Genomic DNA, 19,192 nt, shown 5'->3' on the forward strand with positions numbered 1-19,192 from the left:
AAGTTCAGGTCTTTCTAACGGTAAAGTGTGTACCATGAGTCACCCAGCTCTAGGGTCACCATTGTGATGTGTGTCCCAGGAGACATAAAACAAAGACCATTGTTTAGACCTATGTCCTGCCCCAGGACACAACATGAGATGGAGTCACTACACGTGTCAGAAAGGTTTTGCCTGATGGTGGATGAATGGAGCCAGGTTCCGGGGCTGCTCTCTGCCAGATTCTAGCAGAACCAAACTGGGCTTCCACACATCGCTGCTCAGGACCCTCCAAGGTTTTCCTCTGCATGTGGACTCCCCAGTTGGAAAGACTTTATCCACCAAAGGTGCTACATTGGTTACGTCACACTTTGTCATCCTTTCTTTTTGGGAGGGGGAGGGAAGATGAAGCGAAATTAATCAAAGACGTATCAATGCCAATTTGAGGTGCTGTTTAGCACAAGGAGCACTAGTGACTCCAAAATGATTTGATGTAAGTCCAGCCAATTGCAAAGAAGCCTGAGTGATCAGCCCTGAAGGCAGAGAAAAAGAGAGGGCTGGGGGCCCAGCATGGTGCAGCCAGAGAGAGACCAGGACCTGTACTGGTTGGTCCGTACACTTCACTGAGCACCAACTATATGCCAGGCCCTGTGTCAGGCACTGGGAAAATAGTGAACAAAACAGGCTTACCCTGTCCTGGGTAGGTGGCCCAGAAAAGAGGTGATAATGAGAAAAACAATAATGACCTTGAGCGTAACTATTGTGTTTATAGTAAGAGAGTGACTTGTAATTTCGTAGGTGCTTGGTTTTGCTTGGGGAGAGAATTGTGAATATATGGATTATAAAAAAGTATAATTAAAAAATTAAGAGGGGGCCAGCCCTGTGGCCAAGTGGTTCAAGTTCCTCGTGCTCCGCTTCGGCGGCCCAGATTTGCAGGTTCAGATCCTCTGCACAGACATACACTGCTTGTCATGCCATACTGTGGCAGCGACCCACATACAAAATAGATTGGCACAGATGTTAGCTCAGGGTGAATCTTCCTCAAGCAAAAGAAAGAGGAAGACTGGCAATGGATGTTAGCTCAGGGCTAACCTTCCTCAGGAAAAAAAAAAAAATTAAAAGAGCCTGAAGGCCAAATAAAAATGCAGGGGAGAGAAACTTTGCAAAAATAGGAAGAAAGTCCTAGAAGGAAAATGCTCTCACAGCTGACCTGGGCAGGAGGCCTTCATGACCTGGTCCCCCAGTGCCTCCCAACCTCCTCTCTATTTCCCACTTTGCTCCAGCAGAACGGGCCTCCTGGCTGGTGCTGTTGAGACTCAGGCGTAGCTCGGACTCAAACCCAGGTGTGTCCCGTGCTCTGACTCGTCACTGCGTGCCTGGCCCTGCATCCCCGGCGCTCACCCCGGAGCCGCAGAAGCGGCCGAGCCTGGGCGCCGTGCCGTCATAGCCGTCGTAGGCCTCCATGTAGTCGTAGCCACAGTCGGCCTCCTCCTCGACTTCGAAGGTCCGGAATACCAACTCCACGCCGTAGCCGTCCTCCGCCACGATCACCCAGTCACAGTGGGCCTGGCTCGGGTAGTTGTTGTCCCCAAACTGGGCGTGGGAGTAGAGCTCCTTGGTCTGCACTTCAGCCTTGAGCCTGCCCCCGCACTCTGGAGAGAGAGAGAACTGCGATGCTCCCGGGCACAGAGAACGCACGCGCCACCCCCACCCACTTCCCGGCCTGGGACTGCTCTCTCCACAGTCTCTGTACAGGCCCGCTTTCTCTACCAAGCCTCCCTCCTGGTGCCAGGCGAGTCTCACCATCCCATTTTACAGAGGACCAAAGAGAAGCCCGTGAATTTCAGGGCTCACGGGGGCGTCCAAATTGGCCCTTACAAGTCAAGGTCCTATGCTCCCAGATTGGGCAACATAAGGCCTCCAGGAATTCCTGAGCATCTACTGAAAAAAGCTGGCTGCTTGGATCTTTACCACTTTACTCCCTGGAAGTACCAGAAGCATCTGAGAAGGACTCACATCGGCCCGACGGACTTACTGTAATTTGTAGTTTTTGCCAACAGAGGGCAGCAAAGGCGCATCAGAACTGCTGGTAAACTCACACCCAGAAACCTCAGAATGGACTTGCTGCTCCGCTTTTGAGAGTGTTGATGATAGGCCAACTCGGAGGCCCTATGGGTGTCACAGATGAGCTGTGCTCATACTCTGGGCTTGCATTCTGTAGCCTTGGCTTCTGGGTTTTTCACTGGGACAGTAACTTTGGTCGGCCTGGGTCCTACACTATCTTGTGTCTAGGTCACTAGAGACCACATAATATAAATGGATAAATGAGAATGATCAGAGATTGGAAAGCACCAGAAATTTTGGAGGCAAATTCCTCCACTGCTCATCCTTGTCCTCAATGTGCTCCACGCCCTTGAGGGGCCCAGAGCTCCCCGTGATGTGGCTTCTGCACTGTCCGTAACACTCCGAGACCCAGCTGGCCCTAGTCCTGTCCCACTGCCAACTCTTAGCCCCATGTGTGCTGTGGCTTAGAATTTCTTCCAAGTCTGAGCTGTCTTTGAGAAATTTCAAATTCCTGAGATGCGAGTGGCAATGAAACTGGCATAGAGCAGGGCAGGATGCCTTCTATCTGCCCTGCCAGACCCCCTCTCCATTCTTCCCCACCTGCTCCAGGCCCCAGGAGGCCGGCCACTAGGTCGACATGGATGGGCCCCCTGCCCTCTGCCTTCAGGTTGGGGTCAGCCATGGGGAGCACCAGCAGATCAGAGGAGGGAGGAGAGAGAGTTCAGGGTATTTAGTCCCAGGCTCTCTGCCTGCCTGGTCGCCACAGGTTTGTGCTCTTGACTGAAGGTCATAGCTCCTGTCCGGGGGCCCTCTGCTTGTGGCCCCTCTGTCTCTGGGCTCCAGGAACCACTCCCTCCTCTGGCGTCTATTCCTGGGGGTGGTAACAGCCTTGCAGTTCCCAGCCCTGGTTGCTGCACTGCCCCTTGTGGTGTCCCCACACCCTGCCCACCCCTTTGTAAACAGTCCCTTATTAAATTCTCCTCAAATAATGGCTCTATCTAATGATAGAGTGTGCCCCCATTTCCTGTTGGGACCCTGACCCACCTCGAGCCCCTGTGCTCTGTCTGTAGGGACAAGAGGTGAAGTCACCAGTCAATGGCTTTTCAACTTCCCTGGGGGAAGCTAGAAACTTTCAAGGCGCTTGAGAGGGTTCTGTAGATAAGGAAGTGTTTTCTGCTAGGCAAGGGCAAGCTAGACTGCCTCAGGGCGCTGGTTGTCATCTTGTTTTACCTGATTCGTGTTTTTAGGCTCTGAAAAAAAACTGGAGGCAAGGGCTGTTAAAGGGATCAGAAAACTTCACAGAGTCCCATGATCATGATCTCGGACTCTGAGTGGGCCACTGCGGGCAGCCACCACTTTGCCAAAGGGCCACAATCTAACGCCAAGATCAGAGTCAACGTTGCGTCCCTGGGTTCTAGTCCCAGGTGGCAGCATTTTAATGGCTACAGAGCTGAGCCATTTTCTTACTGACATTCTTCCATTTAACAAAGTAGATGTGTAAGTTATCAGCATATACATTTTCCTCCAAAGGACTGAATAAGGCTATTTACCTTTTAAGTGGAGGAAAAAATAATGGGGAACAGAAACATGTTTCATTTTCTGGAACTGAGCCTGAGAGGGTAACAGGGCTGCTCTCCACCACTCAACTCCCAGACTTTGGATTTCACAGACCAGCAAAGTTACAAACAAATTTTTAAAGCGGGGATGAGAGGAATGAAAGGAATAAAGAAATGTGGCACGAACGAAGGGTTACCCACTTTAAATGTTGTCAGTTAAGGACTTTAAAAAAAACGAGCCTTCCCGCTATGGTTGCCTGTGTTTCATGTTGAAAGGGACATGTTATCACACCCTCCCTCCCCCCGTAGTCAGGATAAGAGGCCGTCCTTTCCCTGCCTTCATCGCCTGTCTGTCTCCTGTGGACGTGGCAATCAGCGGGAGGCCGGCGGCCGGCGCACGTACCCGTGCTGTGCTCGGCCTGGAAGCCTTTCCTCTGCACGGAAGCATCCGAGTGAAACCTGAGGAACAGGCTGCTGCCCGAAGCCACCACGGGGTCTGGTTTCTTGCTGCCGCAGAAACGCCCGAGGACAGGGGCCAGGCTGTCGGGCCCGTCATACAGTTCCAGGTGGTCGTAGGCACATTCCTGGTGCTGCTCGATCTCAAATTCATTAAACATCTGGGGATGGGAGAGCAGAGAGTGAGGCCAGGGTTCCCGGTCAGCCGGGGTGGGGGCCGCCTCTCCCACTCCGGACACGCGTCTGCCCAGCCAGCTGTGCGGGAACTGTGGAGCCCGTGTGACGATGGCGACATCTGCAGAGAGGGTCTCCACTCGGCCCCTCTCTGGGTCCCCAAACAACCCTGTGGGGTAGTTACATTACCTATCGCTGCCATGAGCACTTTCCAAATGAGATGGCCGGGGTTCAGAGTTCAAATGCTTGCTGACGCCTGTGCTCCTCCAACACATCAGGCAGCTTCTCCCTCACTTAATGATAAGAGCAGCGGGGACCAAGCACTCACTGTGGGCCAGGAGCTGTTTCAAGTGCTTTACAAGGTTCACCTCATTTCATCCTCACTGCCTGTGATGTGTCTATCATTATAATCCCCTCTTTACAGATGAGGAAACTGAGGCACGGAGCTGTCAGATGACTTGCCCAAGCAGGGCCAGGAGCAGGAGGTGCGGCTGCAGAGTCCCTGCCCTTAACCTCTGCGCTGTACTGTGCCATCCTTCAGTGCAAATGCTGTGAATGGGGCTAAGTGCACACTGCTCCGCATGGGCATCCTCGTAGTGGCCGAATGTTTTTTCCATGCAGAGTTCTGTGCCAGGTGTTTATGGGCATTTTCTCACTTAATTCTGATGACACTGTGAGGGAAAGCTATTATTATCCCCAAGGTGCAGAAGGGGAAACTAAGTCTTAAGAAGTAAAGTGGCTTGCCCAAGCTCACACGGCTAGAGGAGGATGGAGCTGGACTTCACCCCCAGCCAGCCTGACTCCAGCCCAGACTCCAAGCCATCACACTGCTTCCCTCTTCCCTGTGCTCCCTAAAGACCGTCCCCTAAAGCTGCCCAGGAGGGTCCCACAATTCCAGGCCGTGCACCAGGCTTTGCAGCCCCAAATGTAGGGCTTCCCAAGTGCTGGGAAGAGGACTGACTGATGGCCTGTCCATGGCTGGGAGGGAGATGTGACAAGGTGACAGGGGACAGTGTTAATGAAATAAAGACCAAATGACAGAGCAGAGAGAGAGGACATTAGTGTGGGGGAGGGGGACTCAATTCATAAGAAGGGGGCTGGGGTGACAGGGCAGGGATGGACGGAGAGAGGCAGGATCAGAGGGGCCATTGGCAGTGGGGCTTTCATAGGAATGACAAACATGCTTGAAATGGCAAAGCCCTTCATACCTTACAGAAAGGCAGCTGTGGGGCCAGAGAGTGGCGGAGAGGACAGTGGGCAGGAAGGAGAGTACGTTGGTGCCAGCATTGGTGGGCAACGCAATGGGAGGGAGGCTGTGGGCCAGGGAGGTGGGGAGCTCTCCAAAGGTCCATGGGACACTGCATGTCCCCATGCAGTGAAACACCAGCTTCTTAAGAAGTATTCAACTTGGTTTTATGGCAGCAAAAAGATAGAGCACAATCAAGATATCCACCATCCACTTCCCAAGGGAGTTTTTTTAAAACTAGCACAAATTTCAGGTCTGGACTAACTGTGCAGACCTGACTGTGATCGTTGCTCTAGTTCCTTGGTACTGTCAAGAATGGGAAAAGAGGTGCTCAAGTCTTGCGGCCCTTGGACAGAAGCTCAGCTTCCACTTGTGCAGGTTGCGCGTTCCAACCCCAGGGGGCGCCATTCCCCCGCGTCAGCAGAGATTGATGCTGACATTGCGAACATTTTCCGGCAGGTGGCAGTCTTGGGGAAGGAGTCCCTTCTCTCAAGCGCTCTCTCTAATTCACCCTCGCCCAGATTCAGGGCTGTTCCGACTGACCCGGGAAAGCAGCAGCCGAAAGCATTTCCCACATGGGCAGCTATGCATGTGGTCAGGGGCCCTGCGTTCTCCGCCCCTCGATGCCTCGGGCCTGACACCAGCACCCGCGCCCTAGCCTGGGAGCCCATTCACCCACCTGTCCTCACCGCGCTCGCCAATAAACACCCTTGCAAGTCCCCGGGCGATCGTCTATTTATCATCACGTTCTCCTTTGTTCTCTTCCATTCTCCCTGCATTATTGGTTCATAATTCAGGGGAACATCCGTATGCCTTCTGAAGAGTTTGCTCTTCTCCAGAGTCAAAACGACCCATTTAACAACTGTCTGTCTGTCTGGAGTACAACTTCTCCAGCTGGCAAGAGGGTTTGATTAACACTCCAGGATCTGGGAGCCCCTGGGGGCTGAGAAAGGAGACTTGTACGAAAGACTCATTTCTCCTTTGAAATAACCGAGCGTGATGTGCAGACTATAATCATACGCATGGATGGGACTTAAAGAAAGGCTTGGAAGATATATTAATTTTTAATTCAAGAGAGAATTAGCATAAATAACTTAATCTCCTATTGTTAATTGAAAAAAATGTAAGTTGTAGAAGAATATAAATAACAAGTACCCTTGAGAAGTTTGAGCAAGAAAAAGAATATATATATTTTTCCATGCATGTACATACATGATTGGATGTGCATAAGAAATTTCTGGAAGGATTCACAAGAAAATGTTCAGAGAGGTCATTTCTAGAGTGGGCATGGAGGTCCTGGAAACTTTTGATTTCTACTTTCCAACCCTCTGTACTGGTTACATTTTTACCTTGAGAATATATTGTTTTGTAAAAAATTAAAACTGGAAACAATTGAATCTCAAACAGCACTACAGATCTGTGTGGTGGCTACCACGTCATACTGGGACCACTGTGAACAGGTGCTGTTTATAGAACTGTTTTCACCTGCCACCCGCGTTTTATGTGTGTCCTCTCTTTCAGTCTGCACAACAGCCCCGTGAGCTGGGTCTCCCTAGCATCCCTGTTTTCCAGATAAGGAAACTGAATCCTGAAAATGTTGAGTAACTCTCCCAAGTTTCAGAGCCGGGAAGTGGCAGAGCAGAAACTCAAACCCACGTCTGTCTGATACTGAGGTCCATGTTGCCCATAAACTACAAAAATGACTCACGAGTTTCACCCGGTGGCCCGCGGTTGAAGAGATATTCCAGGTACACTCCCTCCGGCTGGGGTATTTGTCAGGCCAGTTGGGGCTCGCCAGGGTCCCGTCTGCACTGCTGATCTTGTGCACACAGCCAGCTGGGGGCGATGGGGAGACACATGCAGACAGAGAATAATTCACTCTTGGGCAGCACCAGAGGCGTCCCAGGAGAGTCTCCTCCTCTCGTTCCTGTTGTCACACGGTCATTAGCAAATGTGAGGGCAGGGGTCAGCCAGAATCAAGTGTCCCCTGGCTCAGAGAGTTGCTGATTTATCTGTCTTTGCTGCCTTCCTGGTGGTGGCTCGGGAGCCAGGTCATCTTTCTTACTATTATTGTTTACATCGTGGTTATCACTGGAAATACAGTAGAGTTAGTGGTTAAGACGACAGGCCCTGGGGTCAGATGGACTTCGGTTCAAGTCCCCGGTTCCACCACTTAGAAGCTGTGGGACTTCGTGCACTTATGTAAGCCTTGGTGTCCTTACTTGTAAAAGCTGTTGCCTCGTAGCAGGGACACGCAGATTAAATGAGATAATGCGGGTAAGAGGCTCAGCAAGTGCTAACAAAGATCACTGTGCCTTCCGTCTATTTATTTCTTTTAGTTTTGCAAAGGAGTTTCATTGAGGCTACAGATGTTGTCCTGGTTACAGTGCCATCAGCAGAGTGGTCCCATGACCTGCTCAGTGAGCAGCATTTTGGCCAATAGCTAGAATGTGTCTTCCTCCGTGTTGAGCACTGTGGTAAGCATTTTGAAAGCATCCTCTCATTTAATCCTTTCCACTTTCCAAATGAGAAGATAAGTTCGGAGAGGGTAAGTGACTGCTGGTGAGGGCTGGAGCCAGGACTCAACCCAGGCCTGCCTTTGCTAGTAAGGATTAGGAAAGAGAGGGCGCTGAGGAGTTGGGCCTTGTACCACCGCCATCTGAATGCCACCCCATGGCTTCAGGCTGAGGCAGCTGGAGGGGGCAGTTGAGGGCAGGTCAGAGGGAGGGGATGGGGGAGATAGCGGCTGCAAGGAGGTTCCTGCTCATCTCAGCCTCCGCTCTGCAGCCACACAGAGAACAGGCACCAACCGGGGCAGGACCTCAGTTCCCGGGCATTTGCTCCTGCAGCCCCTGCCCCGCCCTGGGGGAGCCTGTAGGAAGGCCGCCCCTGCTCAGCTGGCGGGACCTCAGTGTAGTTTAAGTCCCTCCTGGCGTCCCCCCAACCAGGCCCACCTCACAGCGGGTTGACGAAGATTTTTTAAGTTCCAGAGTGACAGTTCCTTCTAAGTTCTTCCAACCTGCCTCCCAACCCAGCCTATGACCACTCATGTCCGTGTCACAGGGCTGGGCTTGGGAGGTGGGCTGCACCTTCTGAAGACGTCTTAGCTCATCCTTGGACATGCCAGGTAGGCCGTGACCAGACTCTGTGCACCCCAGCCAACCTCCTAACTCTAAAATGTTTACCCCAGAGAGGGGCGTGAGGTCTTCACATCTTCCCTCACCCTTGACGCCCTCTGCAGGGCTCTGTGGCTGGAGCCAAGGCCTGGAGGCCTGTGCGTTTATCAGAGATGCTCAAGCTCGCTTGGCAGGGCAGAGTAAGAACAGAGGGAGCCTTTTTCAAGAATAACTGAATATTTAAAGCCGTCTGTCTGGCCCTGAAGAACTCTCAGAAGTGAATGGAACAGGGAACAAAGTTTTCCTGATTCTATTTCACTACTAGACCTGCATATTGTAAATAATATTATGACATAGATGGCTGATATTTATTGAAATTTCGAGTGCTTCCTATGTGCCAGACTGTCTGAAATACTTTCTAGGCAATCTCTCATTTAATCCTCACAAAATCTTTAAGAAAGGTCTATGCTTGGTATCTTTTAAACAGAAGAGGAAATGGAGGCTCAGAGAGGTTAAATAACTTGCCCAAGTTTGCACAGCTGGTGAGTAGCAGAGCGAGGATTTAAACCTCAGTAGTCTGATCCTGGAGCCTGGCAGTTTAACTCTTTGCCATAATAACTCCAGGAGAGGACCTGAGGGCCCCCGCCTGCCTCCTGAAGGAGTGAGCTGCCCTGGGGAAAATCCCCTCAGTGGGAGGGTGGGAGGAGGGAGGGCGGCCGCTCTCAGTCTGACACACGCACACTCGGGCGGCCACGGTCAGCCCGGTGCCCCAGCCGCAGCCCGGCCTTACCCTCTTTACAGTCGTGCCCGTTCTCGTGGAGCCGGTAGCCGTTCCCGCACCGGCACAGGTAGCTCCCGAACGTGTTGACGCACTCGTGCTGGCAGCCGCCGTTGTCCTTGGCACATTCGTCCTTGTCTGGGGAGATCAACGGACTCTCCTAAGGGGAACCGCCAACTTGGGGACGTCCCTCACGGCTCGGAGCCCCACTCAAAAGTAGCCGCCACCAGGGAGCCGCCCTGATTGCCAACTCTGATTACCCCTTGCTGGAGTTGGGGGGCGGGGCGCATTTGTTAGATATTACTTGGCCCTGGTATATATTGAATTCCCCAGGCTCCTAAAGCACTGTAACGTATGTATATGTTCTCCACCCCTGCTCCCTGCCAAACACAAGGAGGACCTTAAAGGATAAGCTAATATTAATAATAAGAGTAACAATACTAAAAATAGCTGCCATGTATGGAGTATTTGCTATGCAACAGGCACCGCCCTTGTATACATCATCTAAGTTAATTCTCACACAACCGTAGGAGGGAGGTGCCTATGCTCCCATTTACAGGTAAGGAAACTGAGGCTGAGAATGCTAACGTGCCCAAGGTCACTCAGTGAGAAAGCGGCCCGTGTGACCCGGAGGCCTGGGCTCCTCCTCTAGGACCCCACACCTCCCACCTGTGGAGTAGGTAGCGTGAGGGCCACAGGCCAGACGGCCGCGGGCCAGCCCTGCTCCCCCACTGCCCCTGACCCCTGTGCTTAGCTGCCTCGCCTGTAAAGTGGAGTCAGGGATGTATCCTTACCTGATGGGGTTGTTGGGAGGAGGAAATGAATTAGTACAGGGAAAGCACTTAGAACAGCTCCCAGCCCAGACTGAATGCTATCTTTATTATTATGTAGGAACTCAAGAGTTAGCTGTTGTTGACATTGTGGTTCTTGTAGCTCAAGCCAGTGCAGTATGCAGCCCTCCTCTAAGCCAGCTTCATCCTGTAATAACCGAGGACCAACCTCCATCCCCAACCCCCCACCGCGATAACTTCAGAGGTCAGTCGTGTCTCCCTCCCCTCTCTGTACCCTCTGCCCACTGGAGCCTTCTGGCCTCCAGAACTAGGAGAGAATACACTTCAGTTGTTTTAAGCCACCCAGTTTGTGCTAATTTGTTATGGCAGCCATATATGTATATATCTCCATCAAGATAACAAATCCCGGATCCAGCATACCACCTCCAAGGTGGAAACGCTGTGAGGGCAGGAGGGGAGAGGGGGGTGGGCAGGCGCCCAGAGTCCGGGAGCCTGGGAAGCCACGTCACCCTCAGCCTTGCAGCCTCCCTGCCAAACCTGCACACCTGAGAAGAAGTGGGCCCTGAAGCCGCGTTTGGAGACCGTGTTGTCTGACTTGAACTCCACGCGCATGTTGTTGCTCTGCGAGGTGATGACCTCGGGCGTCTCCGAGCCGCAGAACTTGCCATGCAGCCTGGCGTCAGGGGACAGACCGCTGTGCACCTCCACGAAGTCATACTTACAGACCTGCAAGGGAGTGCCGTGGGGAGCTGCCCAGTGCCCCCACCCCAGATCCCTGGTGCACTGCAGGACTCCCTTCCTGAGAGCTGCACCCGGCCAGGTGGCCAGACAGTCTCAGCCAGGTCCAGCGGGAGGGTCCTCTCGACTCATACTGGGTTCCCTCCAGCCCAACATGCAGACGTGGGGCGCACCTGACTCTCACTCTGGCTGTAGGGCTCTGCCTGGGCCTCGGCTGACTTGGTCATCCCATGACCACTGCCCAAGGGAGGGAACAGGCTGTGTCGACCGTCCTGGTCCCCAGCTGCACCTCGCCCCCTCCATTCCCCTCAGCTGGACACCAACCCCCAGATTCTTACCCCAGGGGACACACCTGTCCTGCCCACCTCCCAACCCCCAGCCCCACCTCCTCCACTCTTGTCCTGATTCTCCTTGGATTCATCAGTGACGGGAGGACCACAGCACTCTATCTGCAGAGGACGTGCTGCTGAAACTGCTGCGCCAAATACCCCCCACACCTACCCAGCTAAGATTCCAGGACTCCAGGAAGCCGCCTCCCCGCCTTCCGGCCCTGAGCCACATCCCAACAGCATCCCCGATCAGTTAGCACAGAAACGTACATCGTTGCCCTCCAGTTCAAACACTTCGAACTGAAGGGAGATCCGGTACTGGGTGGGGGCCACCACCTGCCAGATGCAGTTTTTGTTTGTGGGGTACTCCTTCGGCCACCCAGGGCTGGTGATGGTTCCGTTCAGCTTGGTGATGAAACCACCACAGGCCACTGCATGGGGGAACAGAAGCAAGATTCATTTGGTTCTAGTTCCAAGTGACTGTGATTTCCCCTAAGCAGCAATAAGCCTGCTGTTCTTTAATAAAAAAAAATGTTAGACAATCTGAACTGATTAATTCAGCCTCCTTTCTTCTAGTGTAACTGTCTCAACTGAGGATTTGGAGGGATGAAGTTGAAGCCAAGTGTCTACTGTTTTAAAAATGATGATGATGCATTTGTGCTGACCTCACCCGGTAGCATAGTTGGGGACTCCACATGAATTGGACCAAAGGAGAATTAGAAATGTTTGCACCAAGGGATGCAATGTACCTGGCTTACATGAACAAACAGAGCCATGCAGGTGGGCAAGGAAAACAGAACACCTGCAAGTAGAAATGGAATGAATGAAATGCGCTATTAGTTGAGTCACACCAAAGTGCTCATAGTTTTTCTTTGCTTTTATTTCCTACCTTGATAATCATGTGAATTTTACATGGTCACAGAAAATAAACCATGGCTCCAGTTGCACGGTTTCCAGGGTGGAGTCCGTGCAATGTGGGCAGTCCTCTCACATTGGTGACTTGATCGAGTTGTTTCTCCCTCTGAGATGTAGGTGCATCATCCACCACCTCTGTGCATTGTTACTTTGCAGTCAGCCAGCTGCCCCATTTCTGCCCCACTTCTCCTAAGACTTGTCCCCCATCCCCTCTCGTTCCAGCTTGGCAGGAGCAACACCAACCTTCACACGTCTTCTTATCGGCGGCCAGCTCGTAGCCAGGATCACACACGCACTTGTAGCTGCCCAGAGTGTTCACACAGCGCTGCTCACACCCGCCATGGTCTGGCCAGGAACACTCATCCACCTCTGTGGGAGAGGAAGGTGACTCTGGTAAATTATCACAAAGCCGCCTGGTCTGTTCCCCATCACAGTCCACATCCCAGGGTCCCCAGTGAGTGTCCTCTAAGGACAAGAACGACTCCTGGTGGCCACCTTCCAAGGAGTCTCATGTCCACGTCTCAGAAACCCGCAGCAGCTACAGTAAAGGGTGGGATCTTGAGACCCAACAAGAGTAACTCATTAGCCTGAATCAGGCCTCCTCTGAGAGGAGATCAGGCCTGGATAACTTCAATCTTTGAAGGGTTCAGTCAGTGGTATTCATTTCTGATTAAAAAAAAAAAAATCTCAAATGTTCCATACCAAAGACTGAATCAATTTTAATGCCATGGAATTGGGGTTCCTCCTCTGCCATATATGAAACTTCTCAGGGACATTAAATAAAGGGTAAGGTCAAAAGGACACATTTCTAGATGAAGATGTATAAGTATTCTCTAGGGATGGAATGGGAACCTGTGACTTAGCATTTTATAAATAATCTAAAGAGGCACTCAGGGAGAGCTTCAAGGTTACAGGAAACACTGGGCTCTTAGGTTAGCCAGCACTCCCAGGAGACCTGCAGAAGAGGCTGCAGCAAGACTGAGTTAGCAGGGGAGTCCATGGGATTCAGCACCAGCAAATGTCTAGTGACGTGTCTGGGACAACAGCAAGTAAGACATCTGGAGTGCTGTCCAGAGGAAGAACGTAGGAGTCAGTGAAGAATCTCCCCGGACACTTCAGCCTATGCACCACTGAAGAAAAGACAAACCCAAGCACTGGGCATCTCCAAGAAGAGTATTAGAAATAAAAGGAAAAATCATTATCTTCTGCTGCCAAACTGCGGTACATCTATCCCTGAAAGAGAGCATGTAGGTTGTGGCCTAACAGAGCTGCAGAGTTTAGTGAAGGGACAGCTAAACACGGAGACATCTTCCAAAAAAAAAAAGCTCAATCTAGGAAGAAAAGGGGGCGGGTATTGGTTAATAACACCATGGAAGGTACAGATAGAGCAAGCACGGAGTTGTTCACAAAATCTTGAAAGACCACATTACACATAAAATAAGCAAAATCAGGACAACTTCGAGTTGGTAAAGACCTGAGAAGATTCCCAGTCCTGCCACTTTGGCAGGGATCCTTTTAATAACATTTCCGATAGATGGCTTTTCAGACCCTGCCTGAAAACACCCCGAGGTAGGGCTCTCACTGCTTTTCAAAGGTATTTCTTGCCTTTTGAAATTTGAATTGTCAGAACTCTGACTCCTTGCAACTTCCACCCCACTGGTCCTGCAGAAAATGCAAACCCTTCAGGAGGGACATCAGTGTCATGGCGGAATCAGCTTTCCCGTGAACTCTTCCCCCGATAAGATACAACAAAAGGAACAGTCACAGACCAACAACCAAATCCCAGACAGTGAAAAGCAAGATTGGAAAGATCCACACTGCTGCACATCTGAGAGTGGAACGTGCTGGGCCCCCGGAGGAAGTGAGGAGAGGTAAGGAGAACTCCTCTCCCTCCCCATCAAATCAGGGCTCCCAGAGATGGGGGAGGGGAGGCCCTCTTCTGGGAAACCGTAGCTCTTCGGGATCTCTCAGCCAGTGGGAAACTCCCACACAGAGGACTCAGAACTGCTACGGAGTACCATCAACATCTGAGCACCCCAGAGAGCGATAACAAGGGGCGAACGAGAAGCCCCTCATGCCAGGGACCCAGAGGGCAAAAGAGAGAGCCCCCCTCCCCGAAAACCAGACCTTGCGGCTCAGCCGACCAGACCAAACCAAGTGATCCGACCCACGGATCGCATTGAAAAACCATGGCAGAGTGCAGGGGGCTCAGATTACACAGCCCTTTATCACCACACAGTGGCGGTGGGTGGAAATTGCAACCAGAGATTTCCAGGATGAGGAAAAACAAAGCCAACACAGGAACCACAATGCAAAGATACATGAAATCACCAGACCAGAAGGAAAATGACAAGCACCCAGAAACCCACCCTGAAGACACAGAAATCCATAACCTAAATGACAGAGATTTCAAAATAGCTATCATAAAAACACTCAACAAAATACGAGACAACACAGACAAACAATTCAATGAGATTAGGAGTTTCTTCACAAAATAGATTGAAATCATAAAGAAAAACCAATCAGTGCTGATGAAGATGAAGAACACAATGGAGGAGATAAAGGAGAATCTGGAATCTTTAAATAACAGAGCTGACAATATGGAGGAAAGAATTAGCTTTTTAGAGGATAGGAATACAGATATGCTCCAGGATGGAAGAGGAGAGAAAACTAAGACTAAAAAGAAATGAAGAAAGTATTATCAGAAAGAAATATCTGACTCTATTAGGAAATCTAACATAAGAATTATAGGTATTCCTGAGGGAGAAGAGAGAGAAAGAGGAACAGAGAACCTATTCAAGGAAATAAGAGCTGAGAATTTCCCAAATCTGGGGAAGGGGCAGGAAATAGCAGTAAGTGAAGCCAACAGGTCACCTAAATATGTCAACAGGCAAAGGCCCTCTCCACAACACCTAGTGGTAAGGCTAGCCAGAGTCAATGACAAAGAAACAATATTAAGGGCAGCTAGACAAAAACAAAAAATAACGTACAAAGGAACTCCCATCAGGCTCTCAGCGGATTTCTCAACAGAAACTTTACAGGCTAGGAGAGACTGGAATGATATATTCAAAATACTGAAAGACAAAAACTTTCAGCCAAGAATACTCTATCTAGCAAAAATATCCTTCAAATATGATGGAGAAATAGTAACTCTCCCAGATAAACAAAAGCTAAGGGAGTTCATGGCCACAAGACCCCCGCTACAAGAAATACTCAAGAAGGCCCTCAGGCCTGAAAAAAAGAAGAGAAAGGGAATACAAAGCTTGGAGCAAGGAGAAAAATAGGTAGATAAACTCAGAAAAATAGTAGATCTTTACCGGAATAGGTTAGCAACCACTTAAATACTAAAATCAAAGATCAAAGGAAGGAATTCACCCAAAATAAATTTAACCTCATCACTGTAAACACAGAGCCACAACACAAGACAGAACAAGGTATAAGAAGAACGACTTAGAAGGGGAAGAGGAAAGTGATTGAATTGACTTAGTATAAGGAAACAGGAGGCCATCAGATAATGGACTATCTCATACACAAGATTTTTTACACAAACCTCAAGGTAACCACTAAACAAATAATCAAAACAAAATCACATATGATAAACAGAGAAAACTAGGAGAGTCATAAGACAGAGCAACCAAACTGAATTGGCAGTCTGAAACAAATGGGACAAGAAACAAAGGAAACGCAAAAGAACCAGAAAATAAGTGACAAAACAGCAACATTAAGCCCTCATATATCAATAATTACCCTAAATGTAAATGGATTGAACTCTCCAATCAAAAGATACAGAGTGGCAGGATAGATTAAAAAGCAAGCCTCAACAATATGCTGCCTCCAGGAAACACATCTCAGCACTAAAGACAAGCACGGGCTCAGAGTGAAAGGATGGAAGATAATACTCCAAGCTAATGGCAAACAAAAGAAAGCAGGTGTTGCCATACTGGTATCAGACAAAGTAGACTTCAAGATAAAACAGGTGAACAAAGACAAAGAAGGGAAATATACAAATGATAAAAGGGAGACTCCACCAAGAAGACACATCACTTATAAATATATATGCACCCAACATAGGAGCACCAATGTACATAAAGCAACTATTAACAAACCTAAAAGGAGACATTAACAACAACACAATAATAGTAGGGGATCTTAATATCCCACTTACATCAATGGATAGATCATCCAGACAAAAAGTCAATAAAGAAATAGTAGGGGCCGGCTCCGTGGCTTGGCGGTTAAGTGCAAGCGCTCTGATGCTGGCGGCCCGGGTTCGGATCCCAGGCACACCCAAGTGCACCACTTCTCCGTCCAACGCGAGGCCGGGTCCCACGTACAGCAACTAGAAGGATGTGAACCTATGACACACAACTATCTACTGGGGCTTTGGGGGGTAAAATGAATAAATAAAATCTTTAAAAAAAAAAAAAAGAAATAGTAGACTTAAATGAAAAACTGGACAAGATGGACCTAGTAGACATATACAGAGCACTCCATGCAAAAACAGCTGACTACACATTCTTCTCAAGTGCGCATGGAGCATTCTCAAGGATAGACCATATGTTGGGAAACAAAGCAAGCCTCAATAAATTTAAGAAGATTGAAATCATAACAAGCATCTTTTCAGACCATAATGCTATGAAACTGGAAAGGAACCATGAAAAAAACTGGGAAAGTGACAAAAATGTGGAGATTAAACAACATGCTACTGAACAACCAATGGATCATTGATTAAATTAAAGGAGAAATCAAAAACTATCTGGAAACAAACGAAAATGAAAATATGCCATATCAAACCATATGGGATGCAGCAAAAGCAGTCCTGAGAGGGAAACTCATAGTGATACAAGCCCACCTTAACAAACAAGAAAAAGCCCAAATAAGCAACCTTAAATTACACCTAACAGAACTAGAAAAAGAAGAACAAACAAAGCCCCAAGTCAGCAGAAGGAGAGAAATAATAAAAATCAGAGCAGAAATAAATGAAATTGAGACCAAAAAAACAGTAGAAAGGATTAATGAAACAAAGAGTTGGTTCTTTGAGAAGATAAACAAAATTGACAAATCCTTAGCCAGGCTTACTAAGAAAAAAAGAGAAAATGCTCAAGTAAATAAAATTAGAAATGAAAGAGGAGAAATTACAACGGATACCACGAAAATACAGAGGATTATAAGAGAATACTATGAGACATTATATGCCAACAAATTGGACAATCTAGAAGAAATGGATAAATTCTTAGACTCATACAACCTCCCAAAACTGAACCAAGAAGAAATGGAGAATCTGAATAGACCAATCACAAGTAAAGAGATTGAAATAGTAATCAAAAACCTCCCAAAAAATAAAAGTCCAGGACCAGATGGCTTCTCCAGTGAATTTTACCAAACATTCAAAGAAGAGTTAATACCCATCCTTCTCAAACTATTCCAAAAAATAGAGGAAGATGGAACACTTCCTAAATCATTCTATGAGGCCAACATCACCCTGATACCAAAGCCAGACAAAGACAATACAAAGAAAGAAAATTACAGGCCAATATCGCTGATGAACATAGATGCAAAAATCCTCAACAAAATATTGGCAAACTGAATACAGCAATGCATTAAAAAGATCATACACCATGATCAAGTGGGATTTATACCAGGGACACAGGGATGGTTCAACATCTGCAAATCAATCAACGTGATACATCACATCAACAAAACAAAGAATAAAAACCACATGGTCATCTCAATAGACGCAGAGAAGGCATTTGACAAGATACAATATCCATTTATGATAAAAACTCTCAACAAAATGGGAATAGAAGGAAAGTACCTCAACATAACAAAGGTTATTTATGACAAACCCACAGCCAACATCATACTCAACGGGGAAAGACTGAAAGCCATTCCTCTGAGAACAGGAATGAGGCAGGGCTGCCCACTCTCACCACTCCTGTTCAACATAGTACTGGAGGTTTTGGCCAGAGCAATTAGGCAAGAAAAAGGAATCCAAATAGGTAACAAAGAAGTGAAACTCTCACTATTTGCAGATGACATGATTTTATATATAGAAAACCCTAAAGAATCCATTGGAAAACTATTAGAAATAATCAACAACTACAGCAAAGTTGCAGGGTACAAAACCAATCTACAAAAATCAGTTGCATTTCTGTATGCTAATAATGAACTAACAGAAAGAGAGCTCAAAAAGATAATACCATTTACAATTGCATCAAAAAGAATAAAATACCTAGGAATAAATCTTACCAAGGAGGTGAATGACCTATACAATGAGAACTACAAGACATTATTGAAAGAAATCGATGATGACATAAAGAAATGGAAAGATATCCCTTGCATGTGGATTGGAAGAATAAGCATAGTTAAAATGTCTATATTACCTAAAGCAATCTACAGATTCAATGCAATCCCAATCAGAATCCCAATGACATTCTTCACGGAAATAGAAAAAAGAATACTAAAATTTATATGGGGCAACAAAAGACCCCGAATAGCTAAAGAAATCCTAAGAAAAAAGAACAAAGCAGGAGGCATCACAATCCCTGACTTCAAAACATACTACAAAGCAATAGGAACCAAAACAGCATGGTACTGGTACAAAAACAGACACACAGATCAATGGAACAGAACTGAAAGCCCAGAAATAAAACCACACATATACGGACAACTAATTTTCGACAAAGGAGCTAAGAACATACAATGGAGAAAGGAAAGTCTCTTCAAAAAATGGTGTTGGGAAAACTGGACATCCACATGCAAAAGAATGAAAGTGGACCATGTGCTATTGCCATTCACAAAAATTAACTCAAAATGGATCAAAGACCTGAAGGTGAGACCTGAAACTATAAAACTCATAGAAGAAAATATAGGCAACACGCTATTTGACATTGGTCATAAAGGAATCTTTTCGGATGACATGCCTACCCAGACTAGGGAAACTAAAGAAAAAGTAAACAAGTGGGACTTTATCAAATTAAAGAGCTTCTATAAGACAAACGAAACCAGAATCAAGATGAATAGACAACCCACCAGCTGGGAGAGAATATTTGC

The 19,192-nt window shown here is 48.2% G+C and overlaps 1 protein-coding gene across 1 annotated transcript in view; it reads right to left on the minus strand.

Annotated features, from left to right (window-relative positions):
* The window catches only part of TLL2 (tolloid like 2), a 148,421-nt gene that overhangs the window by 2,111 nt on the left and 127,118 nt on the right, over positions 1-19,192 (minus strand). Inside the window, exons 14-20 of the mRNA XM_058543632.1 lie at positions 12,383-12,508; positions 11,495-11,655; positions 10,703-10,883; positions 9,379-9,504; positions 7,181-7,308; positions 4,000-4,213; positions 1,378-1,628 (exon numbers count right to left, since the gene is read on the minus strand). Of these exons, the coding sequence (XP_058399615.1) occupies positions 1,378-1,628; positions 4,000-4,213; positions 7,181-7,308; positions 9,379-9,504; positions 10,703-10,883; positions 11,495-11,655; positions 12,383-12,508 (1,187 nt within the window). The remainder of the gene's footprint in view (positions 1-1,377; positions 1,629-3,999; positions 4,214-7,180; positions 7,309-9,378; positions 9,505-10,702; positions 10,884-11,494; positions 11,656-12,382; positions 12,509-19,192) is intronic.

This window comes from Diceros bicornis, chromosome 6 (genome assembly GCF_020826845.1).
Source record: "Diceros bicornis minor isolate mBicDic1 chromosome 6, mDicBic1.mat.cur, whole genome shotgun sequence".
NCBI lineage: Eukaryota > Metazoa > Chordata > Mammalia > Perissodactyla > Rhinocerotidae > Diceros > Diceros bicornis.